This window comes from Hyposmocoma kahamanoa, unplaced genomic scaffold (genome assembly GCF_003589595.1).
Source record: "Hyposmocoma kahamanoa isolate Upper Pololo Valley unplaced genomic scaffold, ASM358959v1 78, whole genome shotgun sequence".
NCBI classification, from domain to species: domain Eukaryota; kingdom Metazoa; phylum Arthropoda; class Insecta; order Lepidoptera; family Cosmopterigidae; genus Hyposmocoma; species Hyposmocoma kahamanoa.
Genome location: NW_020653945.1, coordinates 18,239,773 through 18,259,388, shown reverse-complemented (window position 1 = coordinate 18,259,388; position 19,616 = coordinate 18,239,773). Strand labels below are relative to the sequence as shown.

General features: G+C 36.5%; 2 protein-coding genes across 2 annotated transcripts in view; one reads left to right on the top strand and one right to left on the bottom strand.

Moving 5' to 3' along the window:
• Positions 1-6,764, bottom strand: part of LOC113232948 (presenilins-associated rhomboid-like protein, mitochondrial) — a 10,712-nt gene extending 3,948 nt beyond the window's left edge. The window contains exons 1-6 of the mRNA XM_026467865.1: positions 6,641-6,764; positions 4,447-4,636; positions 2,886-3,014; positions 2,346-2,508; positions 1,135-1,230; positions 417-541 (exon numbers count right to left, since the gene is read on the bottom strand). Of these exons, the coding sequence (XP_026323650.1) occupies positions 417-541; positions 1,135-1,230; positions 2,346-2,508; positions 2,886-3,014; positions 4,447-4,636; positions 6,641-6,687 (750 nt within the window). The 5' untranslated portion in view covers positions 6,688-6,764. The remainder of the gene's footprint in view (positions 1-416; positions 542-1,134; positions 1,231-2,345; positions 2,509-2,885; positions 3,015-4,446; positions 4,637-6,640) is intronic.
• A 3,918-nt stretch (positions 6,765-10,682) lies between these two features.
• LOC113233107 (sodium-dependent phosphate transporter 1-A) lies at positions 10,683-19,005 on the top strand. Its single transcript, XM_026468091.1, has 7 exons — positions 10,683-10,875; positions 12,031-12,276; positions 14,299-14,481; positions 15,562-15,717; positions 16,687-17,180; positions 17,657-17,877; positions 18,816-19,005. Exons 1-7 carry the CDS (start codon positions 10,683-10,685, stop codon positions 19,003-19,005), a joined length of 1,683 nt encoding a protein of 560 aa, XP_026323876.1.
• The last annotated feature ends 611 nt before the right edge of the window (positions 19,006-19,616 follow it).

The window sequence follows — 19,616 nt, the reverse complement described above, 5'->3', positions numbered from 1 at the left end:
ACACACACACACACACACACACACACACACACACACACACACACACAAGATACTATTTTCTTTGTAATTTGCAGCTTCACACCATAAGACAAAGAGGTAGGTAAAGAGGAGTAATAGTATTAAATAAATAAATATTTAATAATAATAATAATAATAATAACGCACACACTCAACATAGCCCCGCACTAGGGAAACCCTGTGTCGCGGGTGCCATGGACACACACATAGACAACCACAAATTACACCCAAACTCACGAGAGAAATAAATGTAGGCCATACAAATATTTCTCCCGGCCCGGGAATCGAACCCGGGGACCTCTGCGTGGCAGTCCGGTATGGTAACCGTTCGGCCACGGAGGCAGTTAAAGTGTTAAATAATTAAGATAGTAGATACTCAGCAACTAATGGGTACTCACGGCACCAAGACTCAGCCCTGGTTGGTTAAAGGAGACCTTGTACAGGAAGCTGGCAAAACTGCTTAACACACCAGCACACAGGTACATGGCCACGAACTGCTCTTTGCCCATTGATGCCACTGCGGCTGTTGCATAAAATGTTTTCAAAAATTGTAATTAAAAATCATTGAAAGATGATGTTAAAATATTTTATTTATATGTTAGACTAATACATTTAGCGCTAATTTGGGTAAACGCAAATTAACATTAGTTTGATTTAGTGTATTAGTTCTCAATAACAAAACTATAAGTAGAAGATTAATTTAGTTCAGAATCGTCAATTGACAGCTAGCAGCAGCACATAGCAGTTTCGTTATCTGTAAACTTAATATTACCTCTTAAAGTAGGGAAACTAAAGCCTTTGTATGAATGTCATATTAAATGTATGGGAGAGTCGTATGTTAACTTTGAATATTTCTAGTTTTACTTTTTAAAAGTTACTGACGTTGTTTTAGTTACTAGGTAAGTTACTTTCGATATTAGTTAAGGTTTTTGATATCTCTTATATTTACGGAATTATCGCCTGGGAACACTTAACGATTACACCCTGTATACACTAAGTTTGCCCAACGCCATTGTGTGTGTGAGATTAAGCAAAAATGTTGCACTGATAATGATTTAGCAATGGCTATGTATACAGTACAATATAGTATTACAGTTCATTGAACAGTTTCCATACCTGGCATGAAACTGTATAAAACATACATATTTGCAGCCAAATGTAATGCTGAATAATGACTGAACGCTGACAGTATCATTGGTAAACATACTGCACCTGAAAAAACAATTAAATGCAGATTATTTCAATACAAGGATTTATGAAAATTCATTGTAAGTTTCATTATAACATTTCATTTGTAGTCAAAATTGATTTCTCGTCATTTTCAAATATGGCCGCCATACAAGCGTTTTTTGGCGGCAAATAAAAATTTGCTCTTTTTGGTTTTCCAACTGAAAATCACGGGGAGCCTTTAGGGGTGTTTAATAATAATTTGTAGTAAAAATTTATTTTTTCGCCATTTTTCAATATGGCTGCCATAAATACAATCGTTTTATAGGAGCAAAAAAATTTTGTAATCTGATAAAAAAAAATCTGCATTTCTTTAATCATAATTTGGGGTACGAAATACGATTGTTTACGCGATATATATAGTAAAATACCCCTATAGTAGTTCAGTTAGGTACATAATAATCAAACTTCGTCGCAGCGCAAAATTATATTCCATGTCTCTCTCCTCTTTTATAAACTGTTAACCAATTCTTCGCTAATAATTATGATTTTGTATAATAACTACATGAATCGTATTGATATAATGATAGTTATAAAAGTTATTTAAAATTTTTACAGACGCTAAATAATATGATATTTCAATTGCTAAATTCGACATTTCTTCTATTTATTGAAAATACCATTCGTTACTGCCGGCTGGTCGAGCTCTGGGTATGGCGCATCCTGTAGCATAAGGACATCCCCAGACCCCACCGTAGATGGGGTACAGGACTCATTGTGAGTATAATTAATGATATTTCAATACATACACAAATATGGGGTCACAGAAACTTTAAAACGACCCTGTTAGGGTCCGTGACAGCTTTGTCAGTTTCGATTTGATGAGTCTCCTTTCCCTAATTTGCTGTAGTAAAATAAGTAGGTACCTATAATTACGGATGCATTTGATATGGATGGAGCCGATGTCGGGGAGAGCCGGCATAGCCATGAACAAGAACAAAATGAAAATGTTTAGGTAAGTGACAAATGCAAGTTCAGTGGTAAGAACAGACCTGCAGAGTTAACTTTAAGCTTTTAAACTTGCCATTGCGTAATTTTGGCGACTAGCCGGAGGTCAGTGAGCAAATCTATGAGAGCTTAAAATAGTAAAGAATACTAACTGCCAGAAGGATTTGAGCAGAAATACTTGACCATGAAGGGCTGAAAAGCTCTCACTCGCCAAGCACAGAAGACTAGCACATTGGCAGCTAGAATAGGGTAGAACACCTTCTCACTATCCTTTAAGGAGTTCCACCATTTCCTCACTGGACCAGGTTCTGATTTCTGCAATAATGGTTACCACTTGCTTCATTACTCAGTTCCCAATCACTAGTAATACATTTCTAAATTCTTTTGACAGTCGTCACAGTGCATCTACTAACTTGTTCAAATACAATAAGGGCTTTTTTTTTATTTTAGGGTCAAAAACTCATCGAATTAGTCTTGTTTCATACAGATTAGTTTCAAGCAAAGCAACCAAAAATTTGTTTACCAATGACATGTTTTATTTTTAGTGCATTGATTTCTTATGTGTTTTTAATATGTAACAAAATTAGTGATAATTTACGCATATAATAGACTCAAAACAGTGCATAATTCGGCAAATATACGGACCATAAAACAATAAAAACTATTTTATTATACATACTGTCATTACTTACATAATGTGCATATATTTTTTTCTGTTGTGCACTGAGCCAAGAGCCTGGTCTTTTGAATAGGTTGGCAGCGTGCATTCGCAAGCTTTCGTATTCCCAGATCACACATCCTGCGAGGCTAACTGACGATACCTGTGGTTGAACATTTTGTCTTATTTATGTACATCGTTTGTATTATATAGCTTTTCAAAGAGCATTATGAATCTAAGTAGAATGTCTATGTCATCTATGGAAGGAGGTTTCAAAGCTATGTCTTCAACTGTTGGAGATACTAAATTGGGATAGACAAGTTCTCTGCCAGCAGCTTGGTGTTTACCTAGACGTACAACCCTATCTTTGAGGTTTTTTTAATGATAGCAATTGACGAAAAGACCAAGTCGTGCAATAAGCGACACGCCTGTGCATAGCAGTTATAGTGCCACACACGAGCTTTAAATTAGACCTGGGTCGGTCGATCATTTCCGAAAACCATGCGTAATGCGATGAGGTCAAATGATTCGATCATTTAGCGGGTCACCCGTCGACACGATGCTTCCATATGGCGTTTAAAACTGGCAAATAATACAATTAGCTTTTGTTCTTTCCTGTTGATATGTATAAAAGAAGGATACTAAAATTTCTTTCTAGGAAAAGTAACTCCTACAAAAAACATATGAGCATTCAAAATTACTAATTTATTATTCTGTAAAATTAGCTAGCGCATTCATAAATAATCACAACATACCGAAAATCAAATTAATTTTACAAAATTACCAAGTACTGGATACTCCACGCCACGGAGCAATTACGATGAATGATAGATAGACTCGTTAATCCGTTGACCCGTTGATCGATTGCTTGACGTTTTGTTTCGATCGAAAGAAGGTTCTATCGAACAAATGCTCTATTGAACAAATGTTCAACCCAAATGAAGAATGAGAAGGCGAACCGTGTCGTGATTGGGGACTTCACGTGGGAGTAAACAAGACAGCAATTATATTGTCAGTTCCAGGCAGAGCGTACAACACGGATTATCAGGTCACAGGTGCTTTTAGATTAATTTTGATTCGATCGAACACGATCAACACACGTCTACTTGAATTCGTATTGGTGGCATTCTAATTTAAATGAATAAATATCATGTATTTGGAGCACTATGTATTATTCATTTTAAATATTTTTGGGGTGCGCGAAAAGAGTCACCCCGCATGATGAATCCTTTTTTTCTATATCTATGGATGAATCCTTCTTTTCCTGTGTCTCTGGCACACTCTGGGCAATAATCGGCGAGTGAATTATACGCCGCCGATGAACAAATCCTTTCTCCACGATGGCAAACAATATTATAGTGTATGCTAACAATGCAATAAGAATTATAGATGTTAAAAATATTTTAATATTAATTTCATGCTGGGTTAACAGTTTTAGGGACCTACTGCTCACACAAAATTAAAAAATAAATTGATATTGTATGTGTGTGATACGAAATGAAAGCGATAATCTTATGGCAATCTACTCTAATTCTATAGACCATGTCCATGGTCTCAAAGCAAATGACGCAACTTTAAATATAATTTTATCATACCCCTATAGAAAACAAGAAAGGTCTGACCAATCCTTTTGCATGTAATGGCCTAGATTCTATCTTCAAATGCTCAAGCGGATCCGGTTCCAGACCAGGCTTTCGTGGGCCCCGACGAGAGTGGAATGAACTCCTGATCTGGATTCGGCCATAGCCCACTCGATTACTGCTTGGTCGTAAGAGCGCTGCTTTGCTGTAAGGAATAAGGTCAACAGCATACCATAGAATATATTCTACAAATTATGGACAATAATCATCTTCAACCAATTTATATGTCCCACTGCTGGGACTCCTCTCAGGCAAGGGCTTAGGCCATAGTCTGTCACACTGGCCCAATGCGGGTTGGGGACTTCACATGTTTTCGAGTGTTGTGAACCTTTTCGATGTGCAGGTTTCATCACAATGTTTTTGCTCCACCAAAAAGCTCATGGTAAATTTCACACAAATTCCGAAACACTCGGGTGTACAGCCCGATTCAAAGCCACGGACTCTGCTTGAGGGGTGGTAGGTTAAACCATTAGGCTACCACGGCTGTTAAATACATTAAAGTATTATTCATGTTCCATTACAGCCACATATTGGTGTTTCCATCATTCATTAGAATATATATATATAATACATCATATATCAAGGAAAAAGTGGTGCAAATAGCTGGGTGCTATTTGAGGCTATCAACACAAAAGTAGTGTAACCCATATTTGATTGGTTTTATAAAATATTATTTCAATATTAATGATAGTAAAGTCCATAATTATTATATATTTGGATGCTATTGTCATGTGTAAAAAAATGTATGCTTATTCGCATTGCTTTTACAATAGTGTTATAACTCAAAATATGTGAAATTCAAGATTATACCATTGTTAGAATATTGTAAAAAACAACTCATATCTACATAACTCAAAACGAGACACGCTTTATGTGAGGTAGTTCTGGCCAAAATAGTCCTTATTCAAAAATATGAAACAATTTTTTCACTTGTTTTTAAATATGTATTTTTGGCAGGTAGGAAATAACTTATACATAAATTTACACAGATCTTTCACGGGAAGCGAGTAATTAGTTTTTGTTAATTCTGAGAAAATACACTTTTTGAGTTAATACACTATTGTATTAACAGTGCGATATATTAATGCGAAAAACAACAGCACGTGTTCAATGCTTCCTCACTCTCACACACCAAAAATCATTCCAATAATTTAATTATAGTATGGCGACTGATTGTAAATAATTTAAAAAAAAATTTAAAAATTAAAGTATATTAATTGCCTATATTTATTTATCTGTAGAGTTTGGGTGTTATTTGTGGTAGTCTATGTGTGTGTCCATGACACCAGCGACACAGGGTTTCTCTAGTGCAGGGCTATGATTGTGTGCATTATTATGAAAATAATATCAAGGTAGTAAATCATCATGATATTCAATATACTAAATATAAATTATATTAGTCGTATTGTTGTTTAAAGGTGAGTGAAAAAACTGTATCTGTTATTATATACATATATATATACAAGATATTTCAAGCTGTTGTTAATAATAGATGCTCTATTTATAGATAACAAATAATTGTATGTGTGATGATTATATCATTTTCATTGATATTCTCGTTTCATTTTGCTTTCAGTAACTTTAAAAAGTTAAACTGCCAATTTTCGAATTCAGCTGTGTGGTTTGCTAAGAGACAATATACAATTAGTATATTGATGCTTGAAAGGCAAAATGGGATAAGGACACTTTTGGACATATTGAGTTATATATACTGTTGGAATCAGCTAATGTTTCTGATTCCAACCGTATATATAACTCAGTATGACCCAAAAGTGTCGCCTATCCCATTTTACCTTTCAAGCGTCGATATATAAAATGAACTAACTTTTAATCTCTTATTATTTTCTATATGCATTTCATGGGGTTACATCACTTTTGCACTAATAGCCTCATTTAAAAAGAATAAGGCTTTAATTCAAAGTATTTTATTTGACAGTCTGCATAAATCCTGTAGCTGGGCCCCACCAAATAAGCGTTTTATAGGTAAGCCTAAGTTTTTTATTAGTAGCCAATGCAGATTTGCCTTAATGAGAATTATTTGTGCACTAATAAATGTAACATTATAGAGTCCGAGAAATAATTACGTACGTTATACTTTCGGGTCTAAAACAACAACAGACAACATTCTTAGGTTATTATGGAACCGTACCATGGATTATTCAAATTGGCAGCGCAGAAAACATTACGGAAGAACATTATAATTTTACACTATAACTTGTTATATTCCACGTCACATTATATAGGAATTACACAGCGAAAATTTAATATGAAATATTATATTACAAAATTTTCTTCACGATTTTGACTTTGACGTTAACATGACGTTAGCCGAGAAGTTGAACGAACGACATTTTGACACTACTGACAGCGACAGTGACAGCATTGGTTTTGGCTAGTGCTGGGTCATAAAAAATTTCCATTTCGAAAAAAATATATATTTGAGCAAAAACAATATTTTTTCGCATATTTTTTCAATATTTTTCCTCTATTTTTTCACATTTCACGTTGATACCTGTCGAAAGTTGAAGTTACTGAACGAAAATGATGGAGCCTACAAGAGGTGGTGGTGGTGTAGTTGTTGGAGGTTTTTCACTGTTGTGAAATCATTTTCTGACTCGTTTTGCTTAAAAGTGGCTTTTATCTGTAGTCAAGAACACATAAGGCTTGACACTTTGTACTTTGGACCGTTCTTATCGTAAGTGGCATAGAGTTGGATTCAAGTTAAAAGTGTTAAGCTTAACGTGCTCTTGACCCTGTACAAGTTTCTTTTATAATACACGCTAAATAAAATTTCAAAAGATATTTTTAAGCGTAGAACATAATATGAGCGTTCGAAATGATATTTTTCCAATTTCTCAAATTTTTTCAAATTTTCGGAATATTTCGAAAAAAATCTACTATTTGAGAACTTACCTACCAGTAGTTTTGGCAGCTAGGATATAAATTTTTTTGAGCCACCTCTTTGGGATAGGGGTCTAGTGTTGCATCATGGAAAAATTTCCATTTTGAAAAAATATGTTTTTCTGAATATTATTTCTACATTTTTCCACACAGTGACACCTATCAAAAGTTGAGGATACTGAACTCTGAGAAATTATGCAAATAAGCCAAGCAGGGTTTAAAAAATTATAACACAATGCTTATATAATTTTATTTTATAAATTTATAATTCACGCTGTATTAAACATTTAAACATATGTATATATCTAAACGTAGAACAAAATAATATGAGTTCGAATTATATTTTCCCAATTTTTCAGAAATGTGCCCAAAATTATTTTTCGAAAAATTATTCAAAAATTAGACTAGTCCTGAATTTAAAAAAAGCAAAAGAAGTCAATAAGTTAGTGATTCAAAACAAGATTTTTTATGTACTCGTAGCTTACTTGCACTTGACGGCTAGAAAAGTCCTCAAATCGTTTAGGAGAAGTAGTCCCTAATAAAAATGCAAGCCAACTAATACGAACGAGTGTCAGCGAGAGCGAGACGTTGATATTCGAATGTAGAATCAATCAAATATTTAACAGTGACTACCACTAAATTTTTTTTATTGCGTTATCCACATTCTGCACGGACTTTAAGCAATGTCTGGTGTAGTTATCTGGCACATACATGCATAGGCGACCGTTAAAAATAAATAATATCATGGATAGATATTACATTACTGTGTGATTTGGACAGCCTTGGCTGTCTTTATTAGATAAGATAATTGAAAATGTTTTCAACAATTTTAAGGTTGGAAAACTACGCACGTATTACATACAGCAACATACAACTACATGAGAAGAAGTCAACCTATGATAATTGCGCCTGCAGTGCGGTAAAAGCAATAATATCTACCAACACGCAATACACACCCTTTGCAATTTTGCACTAGGCGCTTCTTGTGTACTAATGCAGAGTATTCCGATAAAATTATCATTATAATATATAAAAAGTAACATACATACTCAAGGTCATCGTATACTTGTATGATACCTAAATATTTAAGCAAGTAGTTGCGTACCCTACCTAACGTGCAAGTTTATAAACAGGTTTCTTAATCCAATAAGAATGCGCATGGAAAGCAAACCGGCAGGCGCAATGAGGGGAATAACTTGCAAGGGGTATTTTGACTGAGACGAAATACTTATTGTATTTGGCAAGGGGAAGGAAATAGTGGGGCGCGACCTTCACGCATGCTCTATTCAGCCGGCGGCTCCTGCTCATTGTCAACTTCAGTCCTCAGCTGAGAGCCTCAAGGGAATCTTGTGCCCTTCATCACTTGTGTTACGCTTAGGACTGTAAAATCCTACGCTTTTTAAAAGTAAGTAGGTACATCTTTTCATTCATAATTAAGTGTAAATAAGAGACGTCATTTAATTCCGTATACAATTTCTAAAGAAAATGTACTGACGTTAGATTCATTGACATGGACATTTACTAGCTCTTTTATCGCAATTAGACTTAGGGTTTCTACGAAATGGATAATACGAAATTTATTTAGTAATTGATTGTAATCGAAAGAAGGAAATTTCGAATTGCGATGTCTGGTTTGTGAGTTAAATCACAATTAGTGCAAAATATCTTTGTCATGGCGTCGTTTAATCGATAACGTGCTGACCATGTGGTCTTTTACAAATTTTTTGAGTGGTTATCCTCAAATATTTAACTCAAGAATCTAATTTAACGTATCTTTTAATTCAATAATATAATTAAAAATTTTCGCAATTAAATTGAAATGTAAATGATTGACGAAAGACAAAAACGTAAAGTCAGTTAAACATAAACGTGATCCAAAGTTACGAGTTTCTATGAAAATCTGCCATGGAAAGGTTTATTTTTCTGTCGAAAAAAGGTTATCCTTCTGTGTCTTACTGGATTATAAGTATGCTTATTTAGGTAATGATTTCATATTTGGCATCTAGCCATATAAACGCCATGGTCACCTATAAGCCGGTGCTCTGTTACTGTGGACATTTATACAGTACATAACTGGTCAACTAAGAATTCTGGTATTAGAGTAGATTTTATATTACAAGATCCACTGAAAATTTTGCGTTTTTCTTTGACCGTTACGATCTGTCTGTTATTTAAGTATTTGAGATTTTCCACGTCGCTTTTAATGTTACCTAGTGTAGTGATATTAGCGAGAGTTCGGAATTGCGTATGTAGTGGTGTACAAATTCTTCCACACACACAAATACCACATATACAATTCCGATTTCTCTAACACTATAGTTTAGGAATGAAGAAGACTTTGGGTATTAGTAGTTTTTAATGGCTAATAATTGAGTAATCCCCATCTCCTTATTCGTTCCCTCAGTGCCGAAGATTGTGATGGATCCCTTTAATGAATTGTTTTTGCCCGGATGCTCTTGCGTCATATCTCGCAGTGTTGCGTTAGTCTTGTCAAAATTTAAAAATCACATGACATGACAAACCTTTGATAGAATCATTTGTACATTTTTTTATACCTTTTATTCAACTAACGCCATGAGATTATTTGTTGTCAATAGAGTTGAAATAAAGGATGTGTACCTACCTATGTAGTAGGGTTCAAATTATTCAACGTGACGATTTCGAGTGTAATTTACTTAGTTATGAAATAAAGAAAAGGAAAAGAAAAAATGAAACTATTTTGTTCGGAATTAAAACGCATAGGAATATTTGTTTTTCAAACAAACCAACGCATCGAGTCTTGTATAAGTCCTATGGTCACGGTTGACTGAGATAGTAAATTTAAAAAATAGTTTCATTTCCTATGTGTAATAATCGCGAAAATCTAAGAACTCGATATTTAGAAGTAAATTAAACCATATGATTGTTTCTATTTCAGAAATGATGAACCCAAATTTAACCAAGCCTCAACATCTTCAAAGACAATTTAAACACCAGTCGTTGTGACGCACAACAATTCAATCCTGAAACTCATTATTTGACGTATTTTAATTATCATTTATGATATTTTAACAAAATTAGCCTTATTGCAATTATTAAATATAACTTAGTGATACAAGCGGTATTTTTTTCATTTGTTTCATTGTTAAAGAAAGGATTATTGCTTTGAAAAGTGTTAGCGAAGTTTGAAAAAGTTGTTGTTAAAATAAAAATATTGTCGTTGAAATAATTGGATAGGTGCTAGAAAATTTCTTTTTAAATATAAAAATGTGTTTCTATGTGGGGTTTTAATATAAGTAAAGAGTTAAGGAATGGAGCCGTATGCCGACGAGTTATTCTGGTTGGTAATATGTGGGTTCGTGGTGGCATTTATATTGGCGTTCGGGATTGGTGCCAATGATGTGGCCAATTCATTCGGGACAAGCGTTGGATCGAAGGTGTTAACTTTAACGCAGGCATGCCTGCTTGCCACTGTTTTCGAGATCGCCGGCGCAGTTCTTATTGGTAAGTGTTATTTTGATTTGTTGCAATTTGATATTTTCAGTGCCTAATAAATACTCTATATGCAACTAAATGCTTTAGTCTGTCGTTATGGCTCTTGCAAAATTTGGAGTCTTACGACTCCTACGAATAGGTTTTGGTAAAATAATTTAATCAGTATTAAAATAATAACAAACGGTAAATAAAGTGCTTAACCTTGTAAACGTTCTGTAGGGTTAACACGATAGGGCGCGACTAGTGCGAGAGTGACATAAAGTGCGGATACTGCTATTCTCGCATAGAGATCTCGCGCTTCATGTCGCTCTCGCGCAAATCGTGGACAATTCGGCGTCGTAAGAAAGAATAGGTATTGTTAAAATAATTTAATCTGTATTAAAAGAATAACAAACAGTAGATAACTTGTATAAACGTTCTGTAGGGTTAGCACTGTAGGGCGCGACTAGCGCGTGAGCGACATAATGCGCGAGATACTACTATTATCGCATACAGACCTCTGTAGAGAATCGTGTTATCGTACATTCTGCTGGGGTGCATCAAAGAAGCCTCTCAGCACGAAGTCTCATTTTCTGTATGTCTTGCGCACCCTGGGCAACAATAATTTGCCAAGTTTTATTGAAATCGGTTACCGGAAGGCGCGCGAAACTGGATTCCTAGTCTGCCACCCTTAGAGGTGGAATATTTTATTCAAATTTAAATGGGACCAACACTGAGGTACCCTCTTTCCAACAAAAAAGAATCATCAAAACCGGTTCACAAAAGCCGTAATAATTGCTTAACTTACATATATAAAAACAGTCGAATTGAAAACCTCCTCGTTTTTTTAAGTCGGTTAAAAATAGAGAGAGACACAAACATAAATGAATAGTGTTTTAATCCGCATTGTCTTATAAACGACTTGACGCCATGTTCGACTTACTTAATTGGTTTTGTAGTGTTAATCTTAACGGAATTAAAAAGATTTTTGTGGTAGAGGGCAATAAGCCGCGGCAACTAACGCACAAAAGTCCATTAGATTTAATGCTCCATTAAGTAACATGTTGTCTATAGTCTTGCGTTCATAAAGAACTCTATTACAGTTAACAAATATTATGTTTTGAAGATCTCTGCTACTCACCGTAGCTACATTTAAAAATAAATAAATCTTCTTATATACACCAGGTTACAAAGTATCAGACACGATGCGCAAGGGCATACTCGACGTGAACCTTTACACCAATGGAGGTGAGCGTCTTTTGGCTGCGGGCTGTCTGGCTGCCCTGATAGCTAGCGCAGCGTGGCTTATAGTGGCTACAGCCTTAAAACTGCCCGTGTCTGGCACACATTCCGTTGTTGGTGCCACCGTGGGATTTACTTTGACTGCGAAAGGACCTGTTGGTGTTAGATGGTCTACGCTTGGAGCTATTGGTAAGTGTTGAGTTGGAGACTTTTTATAGAACTCCTGCAGCTTGATTTTGATTGCCTCTCCCGATCGGAAACTGCGTCTCTTCCGAGTCGAGGTGCATAACTGCGATTCACAACTGGCCGATCGGAAGCTTTGACATTTTGACAATAGTTGATTTAACTCACAACTCACAAGATCTTAGTGCTTTGGACAGTCGTGTTGCTTACCACCAGGCACACGACTTGGTAACTTAAAACAAAGTTGTTTTTAACTCCCAATCGAAGTAATGAACTTAAACAATGACTATTGGTATATTATGTAATAACAAATAATATTCTAAATGAGCTAATTTCGCGTAGTTATCAAAACTATCAAATAAATCGATACCTCCAATATACGCCGACTTAATTTTCGCATCTGTCCTGTTTTTATTTTATTTTTCGTTTCTTTTTTTTATTAATTTTTTGTTTTCTTTTTCGAATTTTGTTTTTGTTTCTTTATTTTTTTTTTCACAAAATTCGGGGAGCATAATGTTAGTAAATAAATATGATTGTTTACAAAAGTAACAGAAACAAGGAAATCAAAAAAACTATTTTTCCGGATTTAAATTTAACAAACCTTGGGACCTGTAAAGGGCCCGAAACGTTGGTTTGTTTAAAAAAACAAATACATCCGATTTAAATCCGGAAAAATAGTTTCATTTCCTATGTGTAACAATCGCGAAAACCTAAGAACTCGATAACAGAAACTAACCAATTCATTGGAGGTATCGAAATATTTAAGTAAACAAAAATAAAGTGAATAATATTAAAAAACGTGTTGATACTGAGTGAACGACAACTACAGGGTATTGGGAGCAGAGTCAAAGTAATATAAAACTAGGGAATTCTAAGGAATATATAAATATATAAGATGGTAGTGACGTGATCGATGTGCGCGGGCGACTCGTATTCTACGTGGCCAGCAAGATATCTTAGTTGTCTTTACACTTAAATGTTTTTTCTTCAGGGTCTAGGAGAACTACCCCTTGATTCACGAGTTTCTCTAGCACTTATAAGGGTTATCATTGTAACTGTATCACACCCCGGACACTCCATACAACAGTCGAAAGTTATTTACGTACTACTACTACATACAGTAAGGCGCTATTTGCACACGTGCAAATGTGTGCGTGAAGTGGCAGGGTTACTCATTACTTTCTCGTACGTGGTCAGAGCGGCAACAAAGCGAAAATTCTGACGCGAATCTGTTATCTATAATTCTATTACTGCCTCCGTGGCCTAACGGTTACCATGCCGGACTGCCACGCAGAGGTCCCAGGTTCGATTCCCGGGCCGGAAGAAATAGTTGTATGGCCTACAATTATTTCTCTCGTGAGTTTGGATGTAATTTGTGGTTGTCTATGTGTGTGTCCATGGCACCCGCGACACAGGGTTTCCCTAGTGCGGGGCCATGTTGAGTGTGTGCGTTATTATTATTATTAATAGAATTCTAATAATTACACATGTTTATTAGGTATTTATATCAATATAGTATTATATTTTGCATTAATTCACTTACCAGAGTAATCCTGAAGGTTTCTTTAAAAATATTAAACTTAAAAGCTCCAAAAATGTTGTATTTTGGACAGGTACTTTTAAATAAGGCAACCAAGGTATTTGAAATTGTGTCCAACTTTACCATTTCTTAGTTAATAATTATATTCACTATATATTTATCGGCAATACAAATTGAAAAGTCGAGAACTCTTGTCTACTATATTATTTCTCATTGTATTTATATGATAAATCTATATATTATATTACTCTGCAATAAATAAATGAAGTAAACAATAATTGAATGATTCCCCGAAATAAGTTTTTTAAAACGGCTTGCCGAGAACCTTGTTGCCGTTCAGTCAATGTGACCGTCAATGTGCGTGTCGTGGTGCGGTACCTAAAGCTAGGGAGGGGCGGAGAGTGTCCATTTTCGTTACTTCTTGTTATCTGACTGTACTAACACATTTTAAACTATATTTTGACGTATTCAATATTTTACATTTCCAGTGCTGTCCTGGTTTATATCGCCAGCGCTAAGTGGAGCGGTGTCAGCTATTCTGTATTGGCTGGTTCGGCGGTTCATTCTGCGTGTGCCGGAGCCGCTCAATGCTGGACTACGCGCGCTGCCGTTCTTTTATGGCGCCACTGTTGCTGTTAACGTGCTGAGCGTTGTGCACGATGGGCCTAAGTGTGAGTTTATTTATACATAGATGAAAAATTGATATCCTAAGACTTTATATTTGATTTCAAAGTAACACATTCCCAATAGACAGAGATCTCATGAACACCATCAGAGTGATGAACTTCGCTTGAACTACCGAAAATATTTAGGCTGTGATTTAAAAAACGAACTTTAAGTAAGCCAGTCAAGCAAGAAATTAAGAAACAAACTCAAATTTTAATATAATTTCTTGCTTAAACTTAGAAAAAGTTCGTTGTGTAAATACGAAAAACTTGCTTATCGCGCCAATTTTGCTCAATAGAAGTCAAAGTGCGTTTTATAAATGATAGACTCATTTAGTGCCCCATTCAGCGCAAAAGCGCAGTGTGGTGTAATCCACATCCATTTTTTTTCTACAATATTACTTTGTCTTTAAATTACTTATTTTATAGCGACAAAATAGATTAAATTAAAGTGTGCATTATAATTAGTTAATTATTTTATATTTGGATGCTATTTTCATGACGAAAAAAACTAAATATTTTTTAAACATGAATAAACCATCAAAATATTTTTTATTTTTTTATTTTGTTTTACAATATCAAGTGACGGGATGAATAAGTCGTGCGCCTGATGGTAAGCTACACGCCTGTCCATAACAGTTCCGTTATCAATCAGAGCTTTAAATCACAAAGGTTTGAGGGCCTGGGCCACTGCGCCCGTCACCTTGAGACATAAGTTGACAAGTCTATGTGCCTGTAATTTCATCAGCACCTTTACCCTTTAAAACCGGAACGCAGTAATTAAGTACGCGTAGGCAGAAGTAAGTAAGTACGGTGGCAGTACTTCCCTGGACGAACTCTTTCACAAGAAGCTTTATTGCTCCTAAATAAAACAAGTATGTGCTTTAGTGTCATTTAAAGTAATATTGTAGAAAAAATTGAATGTGGGTTACACCGCTTTTGCGCTGATAGTATAAAATATCAGACCTAGACCGCCCATTCCAAATTGGTCCCACTGGGATTGAGTACAGGAGCTCACGTGCACACGTACGTATACTTATTTATTTCATTATGCTGTATATTGTCTCTTTCTCTCTTTCTTTTCAGTATTAGCAATGGATAAGATCCCATTGTTGGTCGCGCTTGCGGGATCCGTGGCTCTAGGAGCACTTGTAGCCGGTCTGGTGCGTGCCATTCTCGTGCCCTACTATAAGCGGAGGCTGTCGTCTGCACCAGTCAATTTCACTCTCGGAGTCTCCAACGGTAATAACATTTTACTAACTTTTTTTTAGCGTCAGGAAATCCAAAATATTTCATCTCATCAATCATTCGCGATCGCCTCAAATTAGATGGTGTTTCGCCCCATCGCTATATGGTGGGAACTCGAGAACGCAATTCCACACTATCGCGAAACATTTTTATGACTTCCTCAGGCTCAGGAAGCCGCAAGATTAGCGGTCAAGGCGGATCAAGAGGATTGATAAGATGATTTGAAATTAGCTTTTTTTTTAAATTTTTTGAAGGATTTTTATTGTGTTTGTATTGACTAAACGCTTGCCCTCTTAGTACGTAATTACATGCATAATGACTTTGTCGCAATTGCAAAATGGCAGTTAGAATCCAGTCGTGTGCCTCTCCTACATCCTCAGCGCGCACGTTTTCTTTTAAAAATTGAGCTAGCAACTGTACCGGAGTGGCAAATGTAGATTGGATGAATTCTCCGAATGTCGAGTTTCGTCTATTCAATCCTGAATGTCTAGTCGCTGCATGTACAATCTTCTGAATGTCTAGACGCTGCAAACTACCAGTATTGGGCCAGAGGGCATTTTTTGAGTAGACTCGTGCCCGTGAAACAGTGACACTTATAAGGGATTGAATATTGATGATGTGTAAATTGTAAGATGAAGAGACTACTCCTTACAATATAAGACGTAACTAACAATTTTTACGATAATTAATTGTATACACCATACTTTCGTACCTTAAAGTCAGATGAGGGAAGCGAATAAAACAGTCTCGAATGTCTCGTTTTTCCCGGGTTTTTGAAGACTTTTTCTCGTGACGCGGAAATGATGCGAGATTGAAAGCCCTAGTCCGTACATAGCGCGGGATGGGCGCACATAATAAGCCGCGCTGCTGCGTATGATTTTAGTTGCCATACTTGTCGTATTATGCAGATAGCATTATGTTAGACAATCTTAGGTAATCTTACTCAATAGCAATTATTTACAGAAACGACACCAGCGAACACACCAACACATTCCAATAAGAACAATGTAACCCAGCGTCCTACCTCTATGCTCTCTGACGACGGCAAAGTGCTCGAAGTAATAGCCGAAAGTTCCGAAATGGTCACCCTTAGCGAAGCCGATAAAGTGTCCATTGGAGTACGTGAAATGAACGCACGGAATCGAGCCTTGCTTGCAACCATGGACGACTGTAGTATCCTCTCCAGAAGTTTAAGTCCACCTAACAAATCAAGACTACAGTTGGTCGATGCCGATCCCCAAATAAACACTCTTAAGTACATCGATGAAACTTTAAGTTGTTGCAAGAGTCTTGATTCCACACACATGGCTGGAATGGGGGAGAGTTACGATTCGAAAAATGGATTTTTAGGCGATTCGTATGATACAATAGCTAGAGTGGATTTTGATCGACTTGCTGCGACTAGAGCTATCCCGAATAATGTGGAATTTGATACGCCACCCACTAGATTTGAAAAGGTAAGTAATGATTTTTCATAAAGTTCTAATACATTTTTTAGCCACTTCTTGAGCGTCTATACTATTGTTGTATCGCTTTGGAAATGACGTCTGTCCAAGGACCTTGTGACCTCATAGGTAGGCTTTTAGTACGGAACTGAGCAAAAGGACCAATTTTTTTGTGGTCTACTATTAGGAATATCATCATACCTATAGCAATTTTTGCGAACATGTGTTCAAGTCATAATTCAAAAGTATCAAAATAACTGCCTCAGTGGCCGAATGGTTACCATATTGGTCTGCCACGCAGAAGTCCCGGGTTCGATTCTTGGGTTGGGAGTAATATTTGTATGGCCTACATTTAGTTTGTGGTTGTCTGTGTGTGTCCATGACAGATTTCCCTAGTGCTGGGCTGTGAGTATGTGCGTTATTTATTTATTAAAAAACTGCTGGAAATACGTGTAAGTGCATGTACTTATATGTTTCTGCATTTTCAGGAACCGGACGGCAGCAGCGCTTGGAGTATCGATTGCGATGGACCAACTCGCCTACCGGCCATCACGCCTAATTCCAGCGCCGTACCACTACTTCGCACGGCCCACACACCACCGCCCGTACCACCCGCACTACCCCCTCCGGACACACTGCGATTATTTTCCTTCTTACAAGTGCTTACTGCTACTTTTGGCGCCTTTGCTCATGGTGGCAATGATGTCAGGTTAATTGATCAACTTTTCATATTGCAACTCAGCGTTACATATAATAACTTTATTTTATGCGGGAGAATCGAGAAAAGTATACTTAATACACTGTTTTGTTACTGAGAATTTTTTTCAGTATTACTAGTGTTGCCAGATAGTTACATTTCTTTTTCATGTACAGAATAGCATCCGAAAGAGTCGGTCTTAAAATGAACATGGACGAAATGAAGAACATGTATAATAACCATGTACGGCCAACTCCCATGAAGATGGGAAACTCTACACTCGAAGTTGTTCACGATTTATGAATACCTGGGACAAATTATCCAGTTAGGTAGGTCCAACTTCGAGAAAGAGGTCAATCGTCGAATCCCACTCGGCTGGGCAGCGTTCGGGAAATTACGCCATATCTTTTTGTCCAAAATACCACAGTGTCTCAAGACAAAAGTCTTCGACCAGTGTGTATTGCCAGTGATAACTTACGACACTGAGTTGTGGTCGCTCACTATGGGCCTAATAAGAAGGCTCAATCAGTAGTGAGAATATCAGCAAGGGAACCGGAATAACCGGCATAGTCCTAAGAATTACAAAACTTAAGTGGCAATGGGCAGGGCACATTCCTCGCAGAACAGATGGCCGACGGGGTCGAAGAGTTCTCGAGCTGCGACCGCGTACCGGAATAGACAGCGTGTGGATACCATCCACAAGGTGGACTGATGATCTGGTGAAGAATGTGGGACTCCGCTGGATGCAAGCAGCGCTGGACAGGTCGTTGTGGCATTCTTTGAGGGAGGCCTATGCTCTGTAGTGGACGTCTTTTGGCTGAAATGATGATGTTGATGAAAAAACAATTATGTACCTTAACATCATTTAAAATATTATTGCACAAAAAAATTATGTGGATTACACCATTTTTGCGCTGATAGCCTCAACTAATCATAACTTTTTCGAACAGCAACGCCATCGGGCCTCTAGTAGCCCTATGGCTTTTATACTCCGAGGGCGGAGCGCACGCGCGGGCAGAGACACCCTTAGCGATCCTCGTGTTTGGTGGAGTTGGTATCGCTCTAGGCCTTTGGCTGTGGGGGCGTAGAGTCATACAGACTGTTGGAGAGGATCTTACAAGCATAACTCCAGACACGTGAGTAATTATAAGTTTTTATTATAAAAATCCGACGTCAAAAGTAAGCTCCGCTTCCACTGTGTTCGTTACCATGGATAACTGAAATAATCCTCGTCAAAACGAATAATATGAGCCCGAACACAACTGTAACTGTAACTGTTGTACACTGTTAAGGAGATCCTCTCATCTGTACGCCATTTCCTAATACTAAACTTCAACTTTGTAACGTTTATATTATACATACATATATACTTATTTATGCTACTATACTTATTTATACTGAATCCAAGATTTATATCATAAGGCTCATCCAAGTGTGTGTACTACAGCACTTTCACACTTGCACCCACCACACATAGTTTAAAAAATTGTTTTTCTTATTTTCTTGTCATACTTTTGCTTGTACTCTTTTAACGTGTACAATGTTTGGCATTATAATGTTTGTAACTAAATCCGGAGGAAGACGTAGACGTCTTACAGTTTTATTTAAAATTAGTACGGACGCTAAAGTTCAACTTTGTCTTAGTATGGAATTGAAGCTATTTTTCCAGATTAAAATAGCGTTTTTGTTTTTTCAAACAAAAAAAAACAAATATACGCGATTTAAATCCGGAAAAATAGTTTCATTTCCTA